The sequence below is a fragment of the Rhinopithecus roxellana genome, chromosome 2 (genome assembly GCF_007565055.1).
Source record: "Rhinopithecus roxellana isolate Shanxi Qingling chromosome 2, ASM756505v1, whole genome shotgun sequence".
NCBI classification, from domain to species: Eukaryota; Metazoa; Chordata; class Mammalia; order Primates; family Cercopithecidae; genus Rhinopithecus; species Rhinopithecus roxellana.
In genome coordinates this window covers 109118637-109144840 of record NC_044550.1, presented here as the reverse complement: position 1 = coordinate 109144840, position 26204 = coordinate 109118637, and the positions used below count along the sequence as shown (strand labels likewise).

The 26204-nt window shown below is 39.0% G+C and overlaps 1 protein-coding gene across 7 annotated transcripts in view; it reads right to left on the bottom strand.

The window, feature by feature from the left end:
* CENPU (centromere protein U) overlaps positions 1 to 26204 on the bottom strand; it is a 42066-nt gene that overhangs the window by 532 nt on the left and 15330 nt on the right. For 2 of the 7 annotated variants that reach the window (XM_010377930.2, XM_030918746.1), the window contains exons 5-12: positions 25673 to 25733; positions 24931 to 25167; positions 21486 to 21555; positions 14880 to 14988; positions 7137 to 7215; positions 6867 to 6914; positions 5609 to 5670; positions 2418 to 2574 (exon numbers count right to left, since the gene is read on the bottom strand). In XM_010377930.2, the coding sequence (XP_010376232.2) occupies positions 2418 to 2574; positions 5609 to 5670; positions 6867 to 6914; positions 7137 to 7215; positions 14880 to 14988; positions 21486 to 21555; positions 24931 to 25167; positions 25673 to 25733 (823 nt within the window). Of the gene's footprint in view, positions 1 to 2417; positions 2575 to 3687; positions 3745 to 5608; positions 5671 to 6866; positions 6915 to 7136; positions 7216 to 14879; positions 14989 to 21485; positions 21556 to 24930; positions 25168 to 25672; positions 25734 to 26204 lie in introns of those variants that run through there. The other 5 variants (XM_030918761.1, XM_030918767.1, XR_749559.2 and 2 more) reach the window with 5 other exon arrangements.

The window sequence follows — 26204 nt, the reverse complement described above, 5'->3', positions numbered from 1 at the left end:
TTAACTAGGACCATTAAGGACAACTGGTTTTAATCCATTTCCTTAGAACATAATTGATCACAAAGTTGCTAGGGAGCTGCTCTGCAAAGCTTGAACTGATCTTCTTATCCCAGAAGACCAGTTGATTCAAAGAACTGTATCATCTCTATTGCTGAAGACAGGAAATCATGCCTGGGACACGTCAAGGCTTGGTTTTGGCAAGTCTACTCGTGCTGTGTAGGGTCTGCTTGATATCATGTCTATTTTAAAACACAGAAAACTGTAAAATAGGTTTTACTTTAACTAAAGAACTAATGGAATGAGGACACCAGATCCATAAAAGTTCCTAAGAAAAAAAAAACCCCAAATCTATCATCTCAAGAAATTATTGGGAGAATCAATTAAATGTCTCAAAGGTTGCCAATCCAAATGTTCTTAATGATTAAAGTTAAAATTAGAACACAAACCCAACACAAAATAAAACACAAGATCCAATTCATGATTTTGAAATAATTAACATTATGAGACGGAGTCTCACTCTGTCAGCAGGCTGGAGTACAGTGGCGTGATCTTGGCTCACTGCAATCTCCGCCTCCTGGGTTCAAGCAGTTCTCTGCCTCAGCCTCCCGGGTAGCTGGGATTACAGGTGCCTGCCACCACACCCAGCTTTTTTTTTTTTTTTTTTTTTTTTTTTAAGTAGAGACAAGGTTTCACCATGTTGGCCAGGCTGGTCTTGAACTCCTGACCTTGTGATCCACCCACCTTGGCCTCCCAAAGTGCTGGGATTACAGGCATGAGCCACCATGCCCAGCCCCGATTTTGAAATAATTAAGTCAAAATTCCAGTTGCAAATTGTATCTAAGGGTGCATGATTAAATTCCCCTTACAGAATTGTATCATACTTTGCTAGTTTGCTGTTTAATATCATGTTTTCAAGATGACAGCAGAAAAGCTGTCATGCTGTGACTACCACACATGATAATGAAATTTTATACAAATATTTGACAAACTAATGTGTTCAAGCTCCCATGGGCACCTGCTCTAGGGAGGGATAAAGGGGAAGAAGTCACATTTGTCGCTAAATGTTTAGAGTAAGACATATGCCCAAATATCTACACTCAATAAGGCAAAAGTGACAGTTACGACAAGAGGAGTGCAAGAAGGCACTGAGGTCATGCCAAGAACAGGATGCTCATCCAGTGGTGTTTTCCAGACAAGGCAGAGACACTAAACCTCGCTTTTAGCCAAAGTACTATGTTCAAGCTGAATCAATGCTACAGGTAACTTCCCCAAACTTAGTAACCAAACTCCAAATCATGAGCTTTGGACTAGTTAGGTAATTAAAAAAAATACCTTTAAAAACATTCTATTTCCAGATCTCTAATATATAAACAAATCTTAGGCTCAGGAAAATTAACTTAGATCAGTGTCAAAACCTTAACATTGAATTTAGAAGAATACAAATCTGATCATAAAATATGTATACATTACATATAATTATACATATTTTATATAAAATTATATTAGGGTATACAAATTTTTTTCCTAGAACCTAAACATTTCTATTAATCTGAGGCAGATGGCGTAACAGTAGCAAAGTCTGCAGTAAAAATCCAGAAGCAACTACAAAATGTATTAAAACAATAAATGTTTTCCCATTATATTCCCTTTTAATGTTTCTTTTTTTTTTTTTTTTTTTTGAGACAAGTCTTGCTCTGTCACCCAGGCAGTGGTGCGATCACAGCTCAGTGCAGCCTGGACCTCCAGGGCTCAAGTGATCTTCCCACCTCAGCCTCCTGAGTAGCTGGGACTACAGGCACGCACCACCACACCTGGCTAGTTTTTGTATTTTAGTAGAGATAGGGTTTCACCAGATCGCCCAAGGCTGGTCTTGAACTCCTGGGCTCAAGGGATCTACCTGCCTCAGCCTCCCAAAGTGCTATGATTACAAGTGAGAGCCATCACACCCAGCCTATTTCTTAGCTTCTAAAATCATACCTACCACTTATATGGGAAAATAGCTTGTTTTTCATATGTAAAAGATGCTGTGAACATGGGCTAGACAAAACAGAAAAGGTTGGTCTTTCAAACATGGCTGAGTGGTCTTATATGAATGAAAATTATAATACAGCAGAGTGTGATTTTTCAATTTAGATTTATAGACAGAATATACACTTCCCTTGATGAAATTCAGCTGTCCGAGTGAAAATATCTTACACGAATCAGCAATTCTGGACATTACTCCTCCAGCCTTCATTAAGTAGCTAAGAAAAGTGCTGATATAATGAAGTTTCACTGGCTTATAGCGATACTATTTTAGGTGGACTCTGTAATTCTGTCTCTGCGTTTGTCTTTCCCCAAAGCTTCTGATACTCTAGCATGAAAATGCCCTCCCGCAATCATCTTCTGAAGCTGGTAAAAAGTAAAATTGGAGTTACCGTTTCCTTTATGTTTGGTTCTTTTGCTTGAACATCCGAATAATCTTGATAAAGCTGTTTTAAATTAGATAAGAAATATGCTACATTCCTAAGGGAAGACTTTCTCTCTTTAAGTTCATCATATTTTGTTTGTAGTTGTTTCAGCTGTGGCTCTAACCTAAAACAAAAATAAGTGACATATAATAAAATGTACCAGCCTATCATGTGTGAAAATGAGGTTGTAAGTACACTGAGCGAGTGTGAAGAACCGGGGTTGGCCAACTAGATGACTTGCTTTGGCTCTGAAACTATGAATGTGTAAAAGATTCTGGGTTTAAAATGTAGGAAAAAAAAAATCTCTGAAATACAATGCACAATGAATAATTAGCAGTGACATTCACAGAAGAATATTCCTTATAAATGTTGAAATTCATTAAGCCATTCAAGTCTTGGGAACTACTGGATCAAATGTATGTTTGACTAACATTCAGAGGCTCGTGCCGGAGGAGCCAGGCACTACAGTCTAACACAGAAACCACGGACAAAAAGCTTTCCCAGTGCTCCTTCCTCTTATCAAATCTTGTCCACTTTCCAAAGTCTAATAAAACCAGTGTAAGACGTTCAGTGCCTGGATGAAAACATGGGACCTTGGGCAAACTGTTTCATCTCTCAATGGCTGAGTTTCTTCACCTATAAAATAAAAAGGTATAACTTGGGTTTTATGGACCAACAAAAAAATGAGGAGCAAAGGCGGCAAATTTTGTATTTTGCCAAATAAAGATTTAAAACACAACTATTCTCTAATATAATTTAATAAAAACATCTTTTTTTTTTTTTTTTGAGACGGAGTCTTGCTCTGTCACCCAGGCTGGAGTGCAGTGGCATGATCTCAGCGATTCCCCTGCCTCAGCCTCCCAAGTAGCTGGGATTACAGGCGCCCACTACCATGCCCAGCTAATTTTTGTATTTTTAGTAGAGATGGGGTTTCAACATGTTGGCCAGGCTGGTCTCAAACTCCTGACCTCACTGATCCACCCGCCTCAGCCTCTCAAAGTGCTGGGATTACCGGCTTGAGTCACGAAAAGTCTTCCTTAACAATCCTTTACACTGAACAAATGCAGCGCTGGGGAAAACTCACTACTGAGCTGGCAGTCGTGGTCAGGAGTGCTGGATTTGGAGTCAGTCAGCTGACAGTGAATCCTGGCTCCCCCACTACCTAGGGCTGCGCCCGTGGGCAAGTTACCTTCTTGTGCCTTAAGTTTTCATATAGCAAGTTAAAATAATGATATACCATAGTTTTTCTTATTATGCCTTTTCAAAATATACTTCTCAACTTCTAAATTTATATCTGGAAAAGAAACAAAAGTCAGTCTTTAAAACATGTCTCAGGCCGGGTGCGGTGGCTCATGTCTGTAATCCCCTCACTTTGGGAGGCCGAGGTGGGCAGATCACGAGGTCAGGAGATCCAGACCATCCTGGCTAACACAGTGAAACCCTGTCTCTAATAAAAATACAAAAAAAAAAATTAGCTGGTGTGGTGGCGGGCGCCTGTAGTCCCAGCTACTTGAGAGGCTGAAGCAGGAGAATGGTGTGAACCTGGGAGGCGGAGCTTGCGGTGAGCGGAGATAGCGCCACTGAACTCCAGCCTGGGCAAGAGTGAGACTCTGGATCAAAAAAACCCACAAAAACTCATCTCAGTACTCTCACATTGAAGACAAGTGTAACCAGGCACGGCCTGACTATAGCTATAACCACTTGTCTCATAGGACTGTGATGATGAGTTAGCATAGAAAGTGTTTAGGAAAGTGCCCTGCCACATAGGAAGCTTGTAAATGTTAGCTTTCCTTATTGTACTTGCCTTTAGTTTTCTTATTTTGGTCTGGGTCAATGAAAACCTTACCATAGGCCAGCACCTGTCCAGAGACTCGATTTAGAAACCAACAGATTAGACAACTGCTTTCTCCCCCTTAAACTCCTGTGGCAGTCTCTCTTTTTTCTTTTTTTTTTTTTTTGAGACACAGTTTCACTCTGTCACCCAGGCTGGAGTGCACGGCAGGATCTTGGTTCCCTGCAACTTTCGCCTCCCAGGTTCAAGTGATTCTCGTGCTTCAACCTCCCCAGTAGCTCGGATTACAGGTGTGCGCCACCACACCCGGCTAATTTTTGTATTTTTGAGATGGGGTTTCACTATGTTGTCCAGGCTGGTCTCAAACTCCTGACCTCAAGTGATCCGCCCATCTTGACCTCCCAAAGTGCTGGGATTACAGGCGTGAGCCACTGTGCCTGACCTAGCAGGCTCTTTTTAAAAACTTAGTTTTGAATGAGTTTTTTAAAGTTTCAACTTTTAATTATACACATTATTTTCTGATAATATCACTTTCTTTCTCAAGCTATTTTTAAGCTCAGGAACAGACAGCACATCTAGCACTGTTTTATTACCAAGCCTCTAGCTTTCATGACAGCCGTGGCCTCAAAACATACTTGTGGGCTGCCACCTGATGTGTGCTCCAGTCTTCCTAACCAGAAATTGGGGGCAGCCCTGGCCTGCAGGGCCTGGTAAGTTCACCTGGCCCACACTTGGGAGTGGATTCACATGCATGCCACTCTAAGGCATACCCTTCGACAATAACAACATAAACAACAACTGTCAACACTTACACAGCACTTATTGCGTGCGCCTGTCCCTGTGGCGTACTTTCTATATATGTACTCATCTAATTTCCACAGCACTCTATGTTTTTCACATGTGAGCAAAAGTAACCAAAGACAGAGGCAGAATTTGAGAATACCGAAGTCTAGGTATGATGATGATTATGCCTATATACAAAAGAGGCAACTGAGACACTGGGACATCAAATAACTTGGTCAAGGTTGCGCAGCCAGTAAGTGGCAGAGCTTGGGTACAACCCAAGCAGTTCAAGCAGTTTAATGTGTAGATTCTAGAATTCAACCCAGGCAGCTGAATTCTGGAATCTAGGCATTATATCTCTTAAGGCTAGAGCTGAGAAATCTGTGGAGATAGATCAATGTGGAATTCTCCTTTGCCAAAAGGTGGGGCAACTAGGCAACATACCCTGCCTTCACTGAGTATTGGAGCTTGAAGATAACCTGGGCTTTAATACAACACAGCAGCAAGTGTCACTCCCCTAAATGACACATCATAATTACATCCTTTTAGGTAAGTGCTCAAACAGGATTTGATAGTATCTTACCGAAGCAGTTCATCCTGGACTTCAATCATACGCTGCCTTTTCTTTTCGATATCTGAAATCATCTAAGTAACACAATCATTTGTGTTAAAATTAATTTGTAACTGTTTGAGCACTGCCACATATGCTGCCAGGTAATGAAGTGCAGTGGAAAACAAGACAGACCCAATTCTTACCATCACAGACTTTGGTCTAATGGGGAAGACAGACATTACACAGAAACAATATGTATTTACAACCTGTGATATGTGCTATAAAGGAAAAGAAGAGAGAACTCTGGAAAAGAAAAGCAGGGGTATCTACTTTAGAATGACCAGAGGAAAGCAGGAGGAAAGCAGGGGCCAGGTCTTTACTGGACCCTGTGACCTGTAAAGTGAGGAGATTTTATCTAGGTGCACTAGGAAACTATCAAAGCAGGGGAGTGTTGTGATCCACTCTGTATTTTAAAAGGAACGTTTCAATATATTTTATTATCTTAGTCATCGAGTCACTTTTAGTGACTACCTAATACTCCACTGTTAGACATTCATGTTCCCATTCGGTAATAAGCAATGCAGAAATGACCAATAAAAGATTAAAACTGAAAGAAAAACAAAAACATCCTAGAGCTTACAATCACTGGAAGGAAAATGTATGTATTTCAAGTCTAGTTCTATTTTAAATGCAGAGGTGGACTTCCACTCCTGGATTCACCTCTGACGCTCAGAGGCCATTTGGTCCAACCGTTTCCAGGTAAGCAAAGGAGACTCTCGTGTTGGCTGGCTTGTCACCCGCTGCAGACCCAGTGGTGTACAGTTTATAGGTGGTATAGCAATGAAGCAGCAAAGCCAGGACTAGACATGAGGTCCCCAGGCTGTCCTACCTGGGACAGTTCTTTATTCTAAAAGGTTGTGCTTTTCGACGTCCTCAAAAGCAGTAAATATATATTAATATTTATCCATATAAGTGGTCATTTTGGACTTGGTAGTCTTTTAAAAGCTAACTTTGTGACATTAATAAAAGGCTTAAATTTTTGTCTTTAATTATAAAAACAATTATTTTGACACTTGTGCAGCCTTAGGAAACAAAAGTGACTAGGATCCCCATTCCTTACCTTGCATTAATAATACCAACCATATCAACCACAACATCAACCAAATAAAAGCCTGACAAGATTATGAAATCTACTCACACTCTAAAGGCTGTAAACCCAGAGTCAAGTCTTTACACAACCCTACATGTTAGTATTGACTCTATGACTCTGATCACATACATAATTTACCTTAGCATTCTTCCTTTTCAGATTTTTCAACATCTGGCTTTCTTTAAGCTACACAAAACAAAAAATACATATGTACATTATTTTCCAAAAGTAAATGTTAGTTTCACATGTATCACATTCAGTTTAAAAACAGTTATGTGGAATATGAATAGTTCTAATGAGTTTATTACCATACTGCCAACAAATGCAAGCTTTTCTAAGACAACAATATGCTGCTTCAGGATTAGTGAAAAAAACCTTAGACCAACAAATTCATGTCAGTGAGCTTACCAATTTGATGACTTGTTCTTTAACATTAAAGTAAAATATGTCGATGGCTGCCCTACAAGCTCTAGATTCTGTTCTTTCTCTGTAGAGGAATTAAAAAAAAAAGTCTAAGTACCATGATGGATTTTGAAAGGTGTTTCATTTGCTTAGCATATAAACAAACATGTACATACAATTTGGCATATACTTTTTTTATTTTGAAAATATCTTTAATCTCATTTTTTTATAATTTCAATTTTTTAGATTAAGGGATTTGTTATATGGGCATACTGCATGACACTGAAGTCTGGGGTACAACTGACCCCATCACTCAGGTAGTGAGCATGATACCCAACAGGTTGTTTTTCAGTCCTTGAATCCCTATTCCCTCTAGGAATCCCCAGGATCTATTGCTGCCATCTTTATGTCCATGTGTACCCAATGTTTAGCTCCCACTTATAAGCGAGAACACGCAGTATTTGGTTTTCCATTCCTGCAATAATTCACTTCGGATAATGACTTCCAGCTGCATCCATATTGCTACAAAGGACATGATTTTGTTCTTTTTTAGAGCTGTGCAGTATTCCATGGTCTACATATACCATATTTTCTTTATCCAACCCACAGTTGATGGGCACCTAGGTTGATTCCGTCTTTGCTATCATGGATAGTGCTGTGATGAACATATGAGAGCACCATTTTAACTAACTAAGATGGCAATGTTCAGCCTGAAAAAAATACTGGAAACACGTATCAGCAAAAGAAAAAGAACAAACACATTTTTCCGTAAGCCCTCTGGTACGGGGTCATCTTAATTCCCTGATACTAAACAACCTCACAGGTGATACCAAGTAAGGTAGAAATGCTTATGGCTAATCCCAGTCTTTTCCTACTACCTGATAGACCCAGCAGACTTTATTTCCCTCCCTCTTTGCCTGTTAGCAAAAGGAGGAGCAACTGTGTAACACATTTGGACTAGCCAAAAAGTAGCCATAAATCAGGTGTTAGTTCTTCAGAAACTATACAACTGACTAAAAGAAACTGCCTCAGGTCTCTGTCGCTGGGGAGAAGAGATCTGGTGGCCAGTCTCTGATTCTTCTGGCTTGGCTCACTCACCCATTAAGATGGCTATTATTTTAAAAAACAGAAAACAACAAGTGTTGGTGATAAAGTACAGAAATAGGAACCCCTGTGTTGCTGGTGGAAATGTAAAACGATATAGTCACTGTGGAAAATAGTATTGGCAGTTCCAAAAAAAACAAAAAATAAAATAAAATAAATTAATTAAACATAGAATTACCACATGATCCAGCAATTCCTCTTCTAGGTATATACACAAAAGAATTGAAAGCATGGGCTTGAATATCAATTGTACATCAATGTGTGTAGCAGCATTATTCACAATAGCCAAAAAGTGGGAACAACTCAAGTGTCCACTGATAGATGAGTGGATAAAGAAAATGTGTTAAAATCATGACCACAGAACAATGTCTCAGTCAACAATGGATGGCACATACAATGGTAGACCCATAAGACAACAATGGAGCTAAAAATATCTTATCACCTAGTGACACTGTTGCCATCAAAATGTCATAGCACAATGCATTATTCACATACTTGCCACGATGCTGGTGTAAACAAATCTATAGTGTTGCCTAGTTGTGTATATAGTTAGGTATACTACACAATACTTGATAATAAATTACTAAGTGCCCCAAACAGGTATAACATTTTTTATCTTTATTTTTTTTGAGATAAGGTCTCACTCTGTCACCCAAGTTGGACTGAGTAGTGTGATCATGGCTCACTGCAGCCTCAAACTCCTCGACTCCAGTGATCCTCCTGCCTCAGCCTCCCGTGTAGCTGGGATTACAGGCATATGCCACCATGCCTGCCTAATTTTTAACTTTTTTGTAGAAAATGGGTCTCATTATGTTGCCCAGGCTCATTTTTTATCTTTTATACCATATTTTTACTGTACCTTTTCTATGTTTAGATACACAATTTACCATCATGATACAATTACCTACAGTATTTAATACAGTAACATAGTATTGAATGAACTTGCTGTCCAAGTGTGTATCCTGGGAGGAACAGGCAACACATCATATAGCCACGGCATGTACTAGGCTACACCATCTAAGTTGGTGTAAGTACACTCTACGTTAACACAATGACAAAACTGCCTCAGGATGCAGTCCTCAGAACACATCCCTGTTGTTAAGTAACATGAATGGGTATTCATATGACTGAATATGACTCCACCTTAAAAAGTAAATTCTGACACATGCTCTGACATGGGTGAGCCTTGAGGACATCATGCTGAGTGAAATAAGACAGTCACAAAAGGACAAATATTGTATGATTCCACTCATATGAGGTACCCAGAGCAGTTAGATTTACAGAGACAAAGTAGAATAGTGATTGCTGGGGGAGGGAGGAATGAGGAGTCATTGCTCAAATGGGTACAAAGCTACCATTTCATAAGGCTTTAGTTCCAGAGATGGGTTGCTTAACAAGGTGCACACAGTTAACACACAATAAAAAGAAAATATTTCTACACTTCACACCTATCACAATGGCTAAAATAAAAATTAGTGAGAACACCAAACGCTGGCAAGGATGCAGAGAATCTGGATCATACACCATGGAAAACAGTCTCAGTCCCTTACAAAACTAAACATGCAATTACCATATAACCCAACAACTGCACTCTCGGGCATTTATTCCAGAGAAATGGAAGCTCAGGTTCAAACAAAAAAATGTATACAAATGTTCACAGCACTGTGTGTGTAACAGCCCAAAACTGGAAACAACCCAAATTCCTTCAATGGGTGAATGTCAAACCATGGTGTATCCATGCCATGGAACGCTACCTAGCAATGCAGTGGAATGGAACCATACAACAGCTTGGATGAATCTCCAAGGCATTATGCTGAGTGGAAAAAAGCCAATCCCAAAAGGTTGCACACTATCGAGTTTCATTTATATAACATTCTTGAAATGATGAAATGACAGAAATGGAGAACAGGTTCATGGTTTCCAGGGCGTGGGGCTGTGAGTGTAGCTATAAAAGGGCAACCTGAGGACAGAGGGGGCATGAGAACACAAGAATTCTGGCGGTGATGCAATACACAAACCTATACATATGATAAAATCCCTATATTATTCCTCACAACTGCATGTGATTCTACAATTATCTCAAAAGAAGACATTTAATTTAAAAAAAAATAAAGTTGTAACTTGTTATTACACATTGAACTAACAAAAAAATTCATGAATGAGGTATTTCTATACATGCATGTTCATAGCAACATTATTCACAACAACAGGTGGAAGCAACCCAAGTGTGCACTGATGAATGAATGGAGAAACAGTGAACGGAGGGACGGTCATCTGTGTATACACAAACACAGCCTTAACAAAGAAGGAAATTCTGATGCATGCTATCACACAGATGAGCCTTGAGGACATGCTAAGTGAAATAAGTCAGTCACAAAAAGACAAATACTGGATGGTTCCATTTATGTGAAGTATTCGAAGTAGTCAAATTCCTAGAAACAGAAAGTAGAAGGGTGGTTGCCAAGCACTAGAGATGGGGTGAAGAATAGAACATTGTGATTTAATGGGTACAGAATGTCAGTTGTGCAAGATAAAGAAGTTCTGGAGACTGGTAGCACAACAACATGAATATACTTAACACTACTGACCTGTGCACTTAAAAACACTTAATGGCAAATTTTATGTTATGTGTATTTTAGCACAATTAAAAATTTACATAAGTCCCACTTAAAAAAAAAAAGAATTTCTAATGTAATATAAATATCAAATCATTATTTTCAGATATTAGAATATTTTTTAAATATAGCCAGTCATCATGGCACATGCCTGTAATCTCAACTACTCTGGAGGCTGAGGTGGGAGGATCCCCTAAACCCAGGAGTTAGAGACTAGCCTGGGCAACACAGTGAGAGCCCATCTAAAGAAAGTTTTTTTTTTTTTTTTTTTTTTTTTAAATAAGAAAAGCTGGTCAGGCCTCTCCGCATATGGCTTGTAATGATAAATCGATGGATTCTTTCAACCACAAAGGTGATGGTCTACACAAGACAGCTCTTCCAAATTCTAGCAACTTAAACATCTGGCAAAATTCAATTAATTGAATCAGCTATAGAATATTCTCAGCGTTTGTAATGTTGCATTTCATGGCATACTTCCCTACTTATACATAAACTGCTTATCGTCAGTTTATACTGATATAACAGTGAAGCTATTCAGGTCTGAGTGCTAGGTACAGGATATTAAAAACAGACCCTTAAATAGTTGTTGACTTAATTTTGAAAGAGTGAAGTGTTGCATGTGGCTGAGAACACCACATTGTTAAGGAAACAAAATGAGATCAGTGATTCACCAGAATTCTTATTTGGTATGACAAAAATACAAGGTTATACTGCAATGTTATATAAGTCTAAGAAAAATACTATGCCTCTTCTAAATCATTTCTTATATCAAGAACTTACTACCCACTGCAGCAACTCAGACCTCTGTCCCTGTGTCCTTACTATCCACTGGGTAGTAAGTTCTTGACATAAGAAATGATTTAGAAGGGGACAATGCCATTTTCCCTAAAACATCAGAAATCTATAATAAGCTTCCTATAAGAGATTTGTGAATAGGAAAAGGATAACACGAGCAAGATGGTCTTGGGTGTGTTAACTGTGCTAGTTTTAACAGGAAACTGGCTCTGGAATATACAGAAGAGTAAAACAGGTACTTCCCACAATGATAATGATGAATTGGCATGACAGGCTGGCTCCTTTCCCCAAGCTCACCCAGAACTACAGAGGGAATACCACAGAGAAAATGGAGAAAGCTGTGAAAACCCTGAGGGGGAGGTCATGTAGAGAGGATAACTACTGTGAGGAGTGGCGCTGTGGCCAGGGGAGGAATAGACAGCTGCGGGAAACTGACTCCTGCCTCTTCCCATCACCAATCTCATCAACAGTGTGCCTGCTCCAGCCCCCGGTCCCCTGTCCCCTGCAGCAACTCAGACCTTGGTCCCTGTGTCCTCATCAAGACTGAAACTGGGGTTGAACTTGTGGGGCCTAGAGAAAAACATGGGAGGCTGACTGACTTTGGGCAGCTGTTTCCCCACCCTTCCCCAGTCAAACCCTCAGACTGGAGAATGATGACCCACAGAGTCCATCTTTTCTTCCTGCTGCTCCTCTCTGGAGGGCGAGGAGTGAAGTACTGACCTGACAGGCTGTTTTGTGAGATGAGTAGCTGAGGCTGCCCACCCTAAGGCTTACCCCACCCCCTGCACTCACAGGCACTAACAGAGACTGGATTTTGGCCTTCTTCTATACATACTGTCTGACAGAAGGGGACGGGCCCACGGGAAAATAAGCTCAGAGAATGGAATAACAAGATGCTGGAGGAACTCAACCATTTCAAAAGGAAAACACATATTATATCCGAAACCTTACCAGAAGCAGGTATTTTAGAATAGCTGATTCAATAATTTGAAATTAGCCCAACAGATATTCTAAGGAAGATATTAGCAGCATAAAACACGAATACAAGACACAAAAAAAGCAGCAGAAATAGCTGGACATGATGGCTCACACCTGTAATCCCAGCACTTTGGGAGGCAACAGTGGCTGGATCACTTGAGTTCAGGAGTTACAGACCAGACTGGCCAACATGGTGAAACCCCGTCTCTACTAAAAATACAAAAATTAGCTGGGTGTGGTGGTGGGTGCCTGTAATCCCAGCTACTTGGGAGGCTGAGGCAGGTGAATCGCTTGAACCTGGGAGGTGGAGGTTGCAGGGACTGAGACTGCGCCATGGCACTCTAGCCTAGGTGACAGAGTGAGACTCCATCTCAAAAAAAACACAAAAAACAGAAAACAAAAAACAAATATAATAGAGAACTCAACAGATGGGACAAATGGCAGACTGGGTATTTCTAAGAATTAGGAAATCTAATTTCTTAGACTGAGGAAATCTCCCAGTGAATGAAGCAAAGGATAATAAGATAACAGAAAAGAAAATTAGGATAAAAATATTTTAAATTCTTATAATTAAAAAAAGTAATTTGTTCAGTAGCAATAGATTAAAAAAATTTTTAAAAACCTTGGAATGAAAAGTTCAGGTTCAATATAGTGAAATTTAAGAATATCAAAGAAACAAAATAACAGTTTAGGGAGCTAAACAACAGATCACATTCAAAGAAAAAAGAATTAGATAGACATCAAATTTTCCAAAAGCAACACTCAATGTAAAAGAATATAAAGTTTCCAAAGTATTTAAGAAAATAATTTAGAACATAAAATATTATATCCAGCTAAGCTGTCATTCAAACTCAAGTATAATAAAAATAATAAATATAATAATAAATAATCAGAAGGTTTAGAAATAATAAAAATAATCAGAAGGTTTAGAAGTTTTGCAACATAAAGAGCCACACTGTGGTGTTGGATGAAATATTTAAATAAGAGAAAATACTTATCTACAGGATATTGCAAGAAAATATCTGAGATAAAAGTGATCAAATACCTAAGTAAATTTTGTTGTCTTAAAAACAGAGACAAACACACACAACAGAAGGGGAAATTCTATGTACCTTAATTTAGAATTAAAGGTGGTGTTATAAATACAATTTTTTTAAGTTAAAAAAAATTCAGAACATCAAAAAGTAGAATAAAAACGTTAAAGAAGTAACAATATATTAACATATTGTTCAAGATATATCAATAATTACAATAAATGTTAATGGACTAAACTCAAGAGTTGAAATTCAAGGACTGATACACTGGATTTAAAAAGACTAATAAAGAAATTAAAATTTAAGGTAGCAAAAAGGTTGGAAGTAAAAGAAATTAAAAAGAATGTAAAATCTGGCCGGGCGCAGTGGCTCACGTCTATAATCCCAGCACTTTGGGAGGCCGAGGTGGGCAGATCATGAGGTCAGGAGATCGAGACCATCCTAGCCAACATGGTGAAACCCTGTCTCTACTAAAAATGCAAAAATTAGCTGGGCATGTTGGCACACACCTGTAGTCCCAGCTACTTGGGAGGCTGAGGCAGGAGAATTGCTTGAATCTGGGAGGTGGAGGTTGCAGTGAGCCGAGATCTAGCCACTGTACTCCAGCCTGAGGACAGATCGAGACTCCATCTCAAAAAAAAAAAAAAAAAAAAATCTGGCAAATGCTAGCAAAAGAAAACTATGATGCATATTAGTATCAGGTAAAATAAATCTTAAGACAAAGTATGTTTAGGAATAGAGTGTGTGACCAACTAAAATGTTCAATCTGCAAGACAGAGCAATTTTACACAAGATTTTCCTAATAGTCTCTAAACATATACAGCACAAATGAATAGAAGTACCAAGAAATACTGAACATAGATCCAATAATTAGTCTATCTAGATCCAATGATTTGAAATACCACACAGATCATGTACCAGGTCATGAAGAAAGCCTCAAAATTAAAAAAAAAAAAAAAAAGTATCACCAGACCATGATCTTTGACCACAACATATTTAAGATAGAAGGTTAATACACAAATATAAATTTAAAAGTCTACATATTTGGGACATTTAAAAGCATATGAATTCTTCAAAGAATTAAAGAAACAATTATAATAAATGTAAAAATATCTAAAACAATGACAATGAAAATAGTACATAACAAAAACTGTATGATGAGCAAAAACAGTGCTTCAAGGGAAATTTATCAGGTAAATATACCACATCATCAAAAGACTTACTTATGCTCTAGGTGGGTTTTCTCAAATTCAGGCAAAACAATATTCAACTCCTTGATGTCACTGGTTTTCATTCCTTCTGGACACCAAACGTGCACAGTGTCAGAAGTATCTAGAATATTAAGATAAGTTAACATGCTGGTTATTCATATTTTGGCTGTCGGTCCAGGGTTCTGAAAGCCTGCCACAAAAATAGTCTCACCAAATTGTAAAAGATAGCTGCAGCTGAACAATCAGAGAGGAGGCGCCGTACTCACTTCTTATCCCTGTGCAAAGTCTTGCAAACCCCTACATACACTTTCACTTTAACTGCTATTTTGCTGGTTCTCCTACTTTTGCTAAAGCAGCCAAAAGCATTGTTGCCTTTTAATCACCTTACTGTATCTTTATTTAGTAGTGTGCTGTTATTTAACATCACTGGGGATAAGCTCTTCATTGTTAGCTGTATTTTCTGAATTTTAATCTATCTGATAGGCCACTTGTAGGATACAGCAAGATTACTCAGTGTATTAATTTAAATAATTTGTTGTAATATACAGTACTATACCAGACGGGGATCTGAAGACAGACTTTGGTTCTAGTTTGAGCTTCTTTCTTACTAGTCATAAGATCTCAGGCAAGTCAGTTAACCTTCCAGAGGCCGTTTCCTCAATGATAAATGGAATAAAAGAATGCTCTCCCTTTTATTATGAGACTCAAGCAAGAAAATATCTGTGAATGCATTTACAAAAACTATAAATTACTATACATCTGTAAGGTGTTATTATCAAATTTCCAAAGCATACCCCAATTTTTTTTTCTTTAAAAAATTTTTTTTGAGACAGGGTCTCACTCTGTTGTCCAAGCTGCGGCACAGTAGCATGATCAGCACTCATTACAGCCTCGAAGTCCTAGGCTCAAGTGATCCTCCCACCTCAGCCTCCCAAACAGCTGAGACTACAAGTGTACGCCACTATGCCTGGCTAGTTTTGAAAATTTTTTGTAAAGGTGGGGTCCCACTATGTTGCCCAGGCTGGTCTTGAACTCCTGGGCTCAAGCAGTCCTCTCACCTCAGCCTCCCAAAGTGCTGGGATTACAGGTGTACCCACCATGCTCGGCCCCCAGTTTTCTGTATGTTAACAGAAGCCATTGGCAGGAAAGTCTACTCTTCTTCCATAATTAATTCTTTGTTTAATACTGCAAAACTGACAAACATACTGAGAGTTTTTTCTCCAGATTCACAATGATCTGAGTGCAACTCTTGGCTCTGGTGGATTAGTAACAGCCACCAATTCTTTCCCACTCTTCCCTACTTCCATTCCCTTGAATCTGGGATAGCCCCCTATAACTGGCTTGATCAACAGAGCATGAAGGAGTGAAAGGCCAAGTCTCAGGGTATCTGCAGCTTCTGCTTTACACTTCCTGCAATGCTCCCTCTAGGACATCAACTGTCACATGAAATTCTGACTACCAAACAACAGGCAAGCCCAAGCTAGCCACTTAAAAAGAGGCCACATGCTGGAGGAACAAGGCACCAGATAGATGAAAACAGTCATCTTAGACCTTCCACCCTAGCTCGGCCATTAAACGAACAGAATTGCCCAAAGCAAAACTGTAAGCAAATAAAACGATGACCGTTGTCAATCAGGGGCTGGCAAACTTCAGTGAAGTGCCAGATGGTAACTACTGTTGGCTTCATGGGCCAACTGTTCAACTCTGCCATTGTAGTGTGAAGGCAGCCACAAACAATCCACAGAAGAGTGAATCTGGCTGTGATCCAATAAAAGTTCATTTTCAAAAACAGGCAATGGACTAAATTTGAATTGTAGATATAGATTTTTTTTTTTTTTTTTTTTTGAGACAGTTTTGCTTTTGTTGCCCAGGCTGAACTCTGCTTCCCGGGTTCAAGTGATTTGCCTATCTCGCCCTCCCGAGTAGCTGGGATTTACAGGCATGTGCCACCATGCCTGGCTAATTTTTGTATTTTCAGTAGAGACGGGGTTTCACCATGTTGGTCAGGTTGGTCTCGAACTCCTGACCTCAAGTGATCCACCCGCCTTGGCCTCCCAAAGTGCTGGGATTACAGGTGTGAGCCACCGTGCCCGGCCTACACATAATTTTTTAGATTAGTAAGTTTTAAGGTAGTTTGTTAGGCATTAACACACCCAAAACACTGGCTGAACCCACTTATGGCTGTGTAAGCTCAGACAAGTTTTTTAACCTAAGACCTCAATTTTCTCACCTGTAAAAATGGGGGAAATAATACCTATACTTCACAGGTTTATTATAAGAATGAGAGAGAAAATAACATTAAACACTCAGTATAATGACTGGCACACAGTAAATACTTTGCTGTCTTTGTTGCTACTAATTTATAAAATAGAAACGGTAGGAACAGAAGTTAGTAAAAAGTATTCCAATAATACTTCCAGGCCAGACCCATAACACTGTTACTCACAATTCTGCCACCACCCCAATATACATAAATCCCTACTCACCTAAACTCAGTTCACCATGATTTTTAGAAAAACCAGTAATCTGCAAAAAGTAGTTCTGCATTTATTGATTGATTGATTGATTGATTGATTGATTGAGACAGAGTCTCACTTTGCTGCCCAGGCTGGAGTGCAGTGGCACGATCTCAGCTCACTGCAAGCTCTGCCTCCCAGGTTCACGCCATTCTCCTGCCTCAGCCTCCCGAGTAGCTGGGACTACAGGTGCCCACCACCACACCTGGCTATTTTTGTATTTTTGGTAGAAACAGGGTTTCACCGTGTTAGCCAGGATGGTCTGGATCTCCTGACCTCGTGATCTGCCCACCTCAGCCTCCCAAAGTGCTGTGATTACAGGCATGAGCCACTGCACCCAGCCTAGTTCTGCGTTTATAAAAGACAGTATCTAAAGGTCTTATTAGTTTAAATAAAATCTTCCTTAAGTCCTCAGGACCAACAGATTTTTTTTTTTAAGTTTAATTAAGAACTGTATATCCAAGCTATCTACTCTTACTGAACATAACATTTATTTTGGCATCAGAATTGATCTATGATGAGTTATTTTATACATGAGAACATTTATATATGCATAATATAAATATGCATAATAAAAGGGATGCCCATAGGACCACGGTACAACTTAAGAAGGAGAGCACTGGTCAGGTGCGGTGGCTCACGCCTATAATCCCAGCACTTTGGGAGGCTGAGGTGGACAGATCACCTGAGGTCAAGAGTTCAAGACCAGCCTGGCCAATATGGTGAAACCCCTTCTCTACTAAATAAAAAAAAAAATCAAAAAATTAGCCAGGGCGTGGTGGCAGGCGCCTGTAATCTCAACTACTCATGAGGCTCACGCAGGAGAATCGCTTGAACCTGGGAGGCAGAGGTTGCAGGAAGCCGAGATCATGCCATTCACTGCAGCCTGGGCGACAAGAGCAAAACTCGGTCAAAAAAAAAAAACAAAAAAAAAGAGAGCATTAATAAGACACTGGAAGCACTCTGCGTACCTGACTCCAATGCCTTCTGAACTTTGTGTTTATCATCATATTACTCTTTGTTATAATTTTATTGCACACAAATATATTCCTAAACAATGTGGAGTTTAGAATGTTTTTGACCTTTTTACAATTGCTTATGCACCAGTAAAAGTTCTGCTTTTGTATTCCACTCCATATGTATACAACAATTTATCTATCAATTCTAATGTGATAAGTTGTTTGCAGTATTTTGCTAGCATGAAAGACAATGCCAAGAGCACTCATACACATGATACACAGACACGTTCAAGAATTCCTCTAGTAAATACACCCACCAGCAACTGCTAGGTTTCAAAGTCTGCATATTTTTTCAACTTTGCCAGAGAATGGCCAAAATTATTTTCAAAGTGCTTATATCTCTTCATATCTGCAGTGATTAAGGATCTCCACTGGCGACATCCTCATTAAATATGGACTCTTGAGAGGCTAAAATATGTGCCAAACTAGGAGGTGCAAAAGAGTGTCTCACTGTAGCTGTGAATTTAAATTTCTGTGATTAGGAATGCACTCCCTCCAAATGTTTATTTTACTATTTCCTCTTCTGTAAAAATGTTGGTGTCATCTGCCCATTTTTCTACTAAGTTGTATTTTTATTGACACTCCTGTATTTTCTCTAAAAATTGTCCAATTTTACCTGTCATATTTAAGCCTTCAATTCAGAACTTTTTTTGTGTGCTGCAAGTCAGAGGCAGTCTCATTTCATTTTTCTACAGGGAAAACACTGTCACAGAACCACCTTTCCCCACTGACTAGCAGTCAACATTTTTGTCATACATTCATCAAGTTTCCATATATGCAGGGTCTCTTTTCTGGTCTATCTTTTGGTGTCACTGTCCCTAAGATTAGGATTAAATGTCTGTTAGACCAGGGGTCCCCAAGCCCCCGGCCACAGACCGGTATGAGTTTGTGGCCTGTTAGGAACTGGGCCACACAGCAGGAGGTGAGTGGCAGGGTGGCGGGGCGAGTGAGCATGACCACCCGAGCCCCACCTCCTGTCAGAGTAGTGGTGGCATTAGACTCTCATGGGATCACAAACCTCATTGTGAACTGCACATGCGAGGGATCTAGGTTGTGAGCTCCTTTTGGGAATCTAACGCCTGATGATCTGAGGTGGAACAGTTTTATCCCAAAACCATCTCCAATCCTCATCCATGCAAAAATTGTCTGCCATGAAACCAGTCCTGGGTGCCAAAAAGTTTGGGGACTGCTGTATTAGACCTGCCTATAAAACTATATAGAATTGAGGAGTTTTTGTTAGTTTAATAGAAAAATTTAAAACTAGTGTTTGAATTTGATAGTTACAGGATTATTTCAGTTTTCTTCTTCAAAATCCAGCTTCATTAGCCTTGCATTTTTCTAGATATTTATGTGTTACAATATGGGGGAGAAGAGGATATCTCCTTTTCCTCTATTTTGGCGGGGTGGGTGGATTCACTTTTAAATTTTTGTTTTTAATTGACACATAGTAATTGTACATATTTATGGGTACAGTGTGATGTGTCAATACATATATGTATTGTCTAAAAAATCAAATTAGGGCATTCAGCATATCCATCACCTCATACATTTATCATTTGTTTGTGGTAAGAAGACTAAAAATCCTCTCTTCTAGCTGTTTTGAAACGTGTAACACTGTTAACCATAGTCACCCTACTGTGCAAGAGAACACCTGAACTTATACCTCCTATCTAACTGTAACTTTGTACCCGCTGACCAGCCTCTCCCTCTCCCCGCTCCCCACTAGCCTCCCCTATCTATTTTAAATTTATTCACATGAAGTTGTTCATTATATTCTTAGTAACATTTAAACTGTGCATTTAAACATTTAAACTTCTGGTAGGAGTATAAAATTATGTTATACAACCACTTTGGGAATGCAGTTTGCAAAGTTTGGCAGTTTCTTGTAAAATTAAACATATGCCTACCCTATGACTCAGCAACTTCACTCCTTTTTATTTACCCAAGAGAAATGAAAACATATGTTCACAAAGAAATGTGTATAAAAATGTTCACTGGCTGGTTGCAGTGGCTCACACCTGTAATCCCAGCACTTTGGGAGGCCAAGGCGGGTGGATCATGAGGTCAGGAGATTAAGACCATCCTGGCCAACGTGGTGAAACCCCATCTCTACTAAAATACAAAAAATGAGCCGGGCGTGGTGGCGTGGGCCTGTAGTCTCAGCTACTCAGGAGACTGAGGCAGGAGATTCGCTTGAACCTGGGAGGCGGAAGTTGCAGTGAGCTGAGATCAAGCCACTGCACTCCAGCCTGGCAACAGAGCAAGACTCAGTCTCAAAGAAAAAAAAAAAAGTTCACAGCAGCTTTATTCAAATAGCCAAAACCTGAAAACAACTCAGTTGTCCATCAGTAAGAGACTGGATCAACTGTGGTGTAATCATACAGTGGAATAAGCTCAGTAATAAAAATGATACCAAACAACATAGATGGATTGCAAAAAAACTACGCTGAGCGAAAGAAGCCTTACACGAAAGAGTACACACTATGAGATTCCATCCACACAAAATCCCAGAACAGGCAAAACTAACCCATGGCAGAAAAAACGTCCCTGAAGCCACTGCCTCCGGAGATATGGGGTGGGGACTGACATGAAAGAGGCATGGGAGAACTTTCTGGAGTAAAGACTTCAGATGTTGACAGCGGCTTGAATTACACATTGTACTGCATGTACATTTTACATTCAAAGAAAAAACGTAAACACAATGAACTCCAGTTAATCATGTGCATACTTAAGTATTCCAGAGGAAGTACTGATGTCTACATTATTTTAAAATGCCTTAAAAACTGGATTAATGGATTAATACTTGCTTTACTACCTAATAAAGTAAATAATAAAATGTTAACTGTAAAATCTAAGTAGTGGGTATATGAATATATAAATTTTTTTCCACCTTAGTTGTATGCTGAAAATTTTCATGACAAAATGTTAGAAAAAAATGTTACTTCAAAGTCACATATTCCTAATTTTTAAAAGTGGCAATTTTATGTACTTAAAATTTACAACTATAACAAATTAAGAATAGGGTCTTATTTCTCTCACGAAATTCCTGAATGAGTGACAAAATATAAAACATCATTCTCTACCTGAGCCTACGGCTTTACTTCTTGATTTCTTCTTTTTGCCATGAGACATCTTCCCTTTTTTCTGAGTTTTCTACAAAAAAAAAAAAAAGGATTAAGGTTTTAAGAAGTTTTCTTTCTCTTAAAACATAAGGATTAAGACTGTTACCAAACTGTCATTCAATATTTTAGCTGGGCATAGTGGCTCATGCCTGTAATCCCAGCACTTTGGGAGGCTGAGGTAGGCAGATCATTTGAGGTCAGGAGTTCCAGACCAGCCTGGCCAACATGGTAAAACCCCACCTCTACTAAAAATACAAAAATTGCCAGGGTGTGGTGGCACATGCCTGTAGTCCCAGCTACTGGGGAGGCTGAAGCAGAAGAACTGCTTGAACCTGGGGGGAGTCAGAGGTTGCAGTGAGCTGAGATTGCACCACTGCACTCCAGCCTGGGTGACAGAGCGAGACTCCACCTCAAGAAGAAAAAAACACTTTAGCTACAATTCTCATTTAGTTCTAAAACAGATTAGTTATATAAATTATCTACATTAATATAAGGAAGCATTGCAAACAAAACCATCACAAAATAAGAACAAATAAAACTTTCAGTTGACTTATAACAATTGTTGCCTTGATGGAAAACTTGAACTTTTATTACTTAAGATAATAACATGTGGAATCAGCTCAAATTTCTGTTCCAGCTACGGTGAAGTAACAGCTTCCAAACTAGCTCGCTTGCCATAAACAACCATAAAATGGGGGAAAAGGGGTGGCAATTTTATTCAGGCATTGGACAATAGGCAATACAAGACTGAGTTCCAGGAGAAAGGGGAAACTTGGAAGGTGAACCCTATGACTACCATCCCCACTCCACACACACAGAGTTTCTAAATGGGGTATAGTGAGCTGAAGTCTAAGCAGGACATGACAATCCTACCCAGCTGAGAGGCACTTGGAATAAGCTGCTCAGGAGAGCACAGGTGCCTGTGGAGCGGGGGTCCTAAGAGGCCTTGTCTAAGTACTGCCCATGTGCCGGGTGAGACCACATAAAGCCTACCAGAAAACACTATCATGAGGATAACAACATAGTTGATAATGAAGGACAAGCAGCACTGGGGGCACAGGACAAGGTACATGTACATGGGAAAGAGACAACTCACGGCTCATCAGAAACCATGGCGACCAGAAGACAACAGAATGGTATAAAGAGCTAGGGAATAAATCTGTCAACTCAGAATTCCACAGCCAGTGAAATATCCTTCAAAAACAGAGTTGAAATAAAAACACTTCCAGATAAACAAAATCTGAGAGAATTTGTCACCAGCAGACCTGTCATGAAAGAAATGCTAGAAGATATTCTGTAGGCTGATGGAAAAAGATAACAAATGGAAACTAGTATCTATTGCCAGGCAATCAGTGAACTGGAGAGAGGAACTGGTAGAAGACTACAGAGCTGCTGCTTCTCATATTTTTTTAAAAAAAACAACTCTTTCAAGCAGAAATGACAATACTGTAAGGTTAGATTTGTAACACAGAAGTAAAACATGACAAAACAGCACAGAGGATTGGGATAGATAAATAGAATTATACATAATATTGTTACGTAATTACATTTATGTAGTGGGAGGTAGTTAATTGTCAAGTAGAATGTATGAAGTGAGAACACACTGATTCTAAATAGACTTTGCTAATTTAAGGATGTACATTTTTAACCCAGGAGCAACCACTGAAACAAATTTAAAAAGGTATAGCTAAGAAGTCAATAGAGAAAATAAAATGGAATACAAAAACAACGTTCAACTAATCCAAAATGAGTTCTAAGAGAGAGAGAAAACAGGAGCAAATGGAAAACAGAGTATGGTAGATGTGAACCTCACCATATTTAAAATTACATCAAAAGTCAATGGACTTTTAGCAGAAGTTAAAAAAAATACCTCCTCTAAGTAACTGATAGATCAAGCAGACCATCCCCCATCACCAAAAACAAGAGTAAGGAGACAAAATCTCTGAACTACACTTGACCTCAACTGACATTTACAGAACACAACTGCAAATTCAAGTGCACATGGGATGTTCACCAAGACAGATCAACAACAGAGATCATAGTTTGGTTCAATTTGTGTAAAGACAGGAAATAAAAATAAGAATATACATTCATATTTGTTTACATGTACAAAAGGAAATTTGAAGGATATAAGAAAGTATAAGGTTACCTGTGTGTATGTTTAGCAGGTGGAAAGGTGAAGAAGACAGGGTAGCAGGGACAACTTACTATACTTCAAAAAGTTTTCAAACATGAGCATAAATTATTTATTCAAGTAAGCCCAAATGAATTAATCACATATTAAGAACTTGACCAAAAGATATTATATGTCAAGAATTTTAGAACCAATAAGACCCAGAATTCTTTGTTTTTTGAGACTGAGTCTCACTCTATTGCCCAGTATAGTGGCACGGTCTCAGCTCACTCCAACCTCTGCCTCCTGGGTTCAAGTTGATTCTCCTGCTACAACCTTCTGAGTAGCTAGGATTACAGGCATGCACAACCACACCCGGCTAAATTTTGTATTTTTAGTAGAGACGGGGTTTTGCCATGTTGGCCAGGCTGGTCTCAAACTCCTGACCTCAGGTGATCCGCATGCCTTGGCCTCCCAAAGTGGTAGGATTACAGACATGAGCCACCGCGTCTGGCCTAAGACCCAGACTTCTTATCAGCAGTTTTTTTTCTAAGGAAATGATCTAAGGAATGCACGAATATTTAGCTACAACAAAATTCATCAAAGCACTTATAATTTTTTAAATAGCAATTCTTCATTAGTAAGAGATTAACTATGGCATGTCATGAACGGAATGTTACACATTGTTGAATACTTAATAACAAGTATATGGTCTCAGGGTAATTAAAGCTCACTGAAACGACTGAACAGCATAGACCAAAAAACATGGTTATTTTGGGTTATGGAATTATAGGTGATTTTATCTTCTTTTCCATATCTTCTAGTTTTTTTTTTTTTTTTTTTTTTTTTAAGACGGAGTCTTGCTTTGTCACCCAGGCTGGAGTGCAATGGTGCAATCTCAGCTCACTGCAACCTCTGCCTCCTGGACTCAAGCGATTCTCCTGCCTCAGCCTCCTGAGTAGCTAGGATTACAGGCATGCGCCACTGCATCCAGCTAATTTTTGTACTTTTAGTAGAGATGGGGTTTCACCACGTTGCCCAGGCTGGTCTTGAACTCCTGACCTCAGGTGATCCCCCTGCCTCGGTCTCCCAAAGTGCTGGGATTACAGGCGTGAGCCACTGCACCCGGCCATACCATCTAGATTTTCTAAAACAAACATTTTTATTAGATTAAGGAAAATATAAAATTTATCTTTGAAAAGATATGAAGGAAAGAGAAAATGCTTCATTTTCTTCCCCAAAATTTTTCAATAAACTATTTTTGCTCTCCTTGGGGATGGCTGACATTCTTACCGATTGACTTTCTATTGCCAAGTTCTCTTTTTCAACAGAGGGCTGAGCACTAAGGGGTCCTGTCTTTTTAGAAGTGACCGACTCAGCTGGTTTATCTGAAAGTTCTGAAGATGCTGTGGTTGGAATAACCTCATGACGCTGTGTATTTGTTTTCTCTGCTGATTTAACTTTTCTTCTCGTATCACTTCCTTCAGTGCTTTCAGAGTCATCACTAATGGGCTTGAGCTTTCTTCCTGGCTGTGTAAAAGAAGAAAACAGCACTACTTATTTAGAAAATAGAAATGCTTATAATTCTTACTGTAATAGTAGAAAACCATATATATAGTCCACATTACTCACTTCTAAACTTTAAAACTGAACATAATAGGAAGACAGCAACATAATTAATGATAGGACAGGAAACCTAAATCAAAGGTTACGATTAACACTCCCAACAATTCACTCTGCCTTTTAAAATCACGACCTAACCACAGTACAAGAATGCTATGAAAACTGACAAAGTACATAGAGATGAGACCTCTTTAATGAAAAACACTTCACATACAAAAATATTTTGTTTTTTACTATAAAAGTATATTCTAAAAATAGAACTTTATGAAAAATGTTGCTACGGAATATTTTCTCTATTTGCATCCAATCTAAAGAGGAAATGAAATATTTCACAGAACATTTTCTCTATTTGAATCCAATCAAACTATAATATATTACAAATTAAAATAGAAGAGCGAATACTCCTACATACCTTTTTTGCACTAATTTTTACAGATTCGATTTCACTTGCTTCATTTCCAGAAGTGTCTGAACTGTAAAAAGTACAAGTCATCAATATCTTGTACACATTCCATTTATATTCGCATGTCTTCTCTAACTTGCTCATCCAACACGAAAACAGACTCAATTTAATGAGGAAATATCCTACTTGTCACATACAAGCCTGCCATGTTCCCAGGTTTACTGCTGCCTCCCACATCGTCCCATACCCAGGCCACATGAGTTTATCCCAGGCAAGCAAGTAACCTGTTCCATTACTGCAGCACCTGTGGTGATGTCTGAGAACTGCACTTTTCTCCAAGTTACCAGTCCCAGGCATATGGGCCATCATTTGTACTAAAAGCTAATCCACTAGGCCCATCCTTAGGTGATAGAAAAGGGAACACCTTTTATCCTTTAAAAAGGAAAAAAATAGTCCTAACTTCTGATGGGATATGAAAATTCATCTTTTCATTCTGTTCAATACAACAAATTTATTTAACACCAACCTCAAAATACAAAGT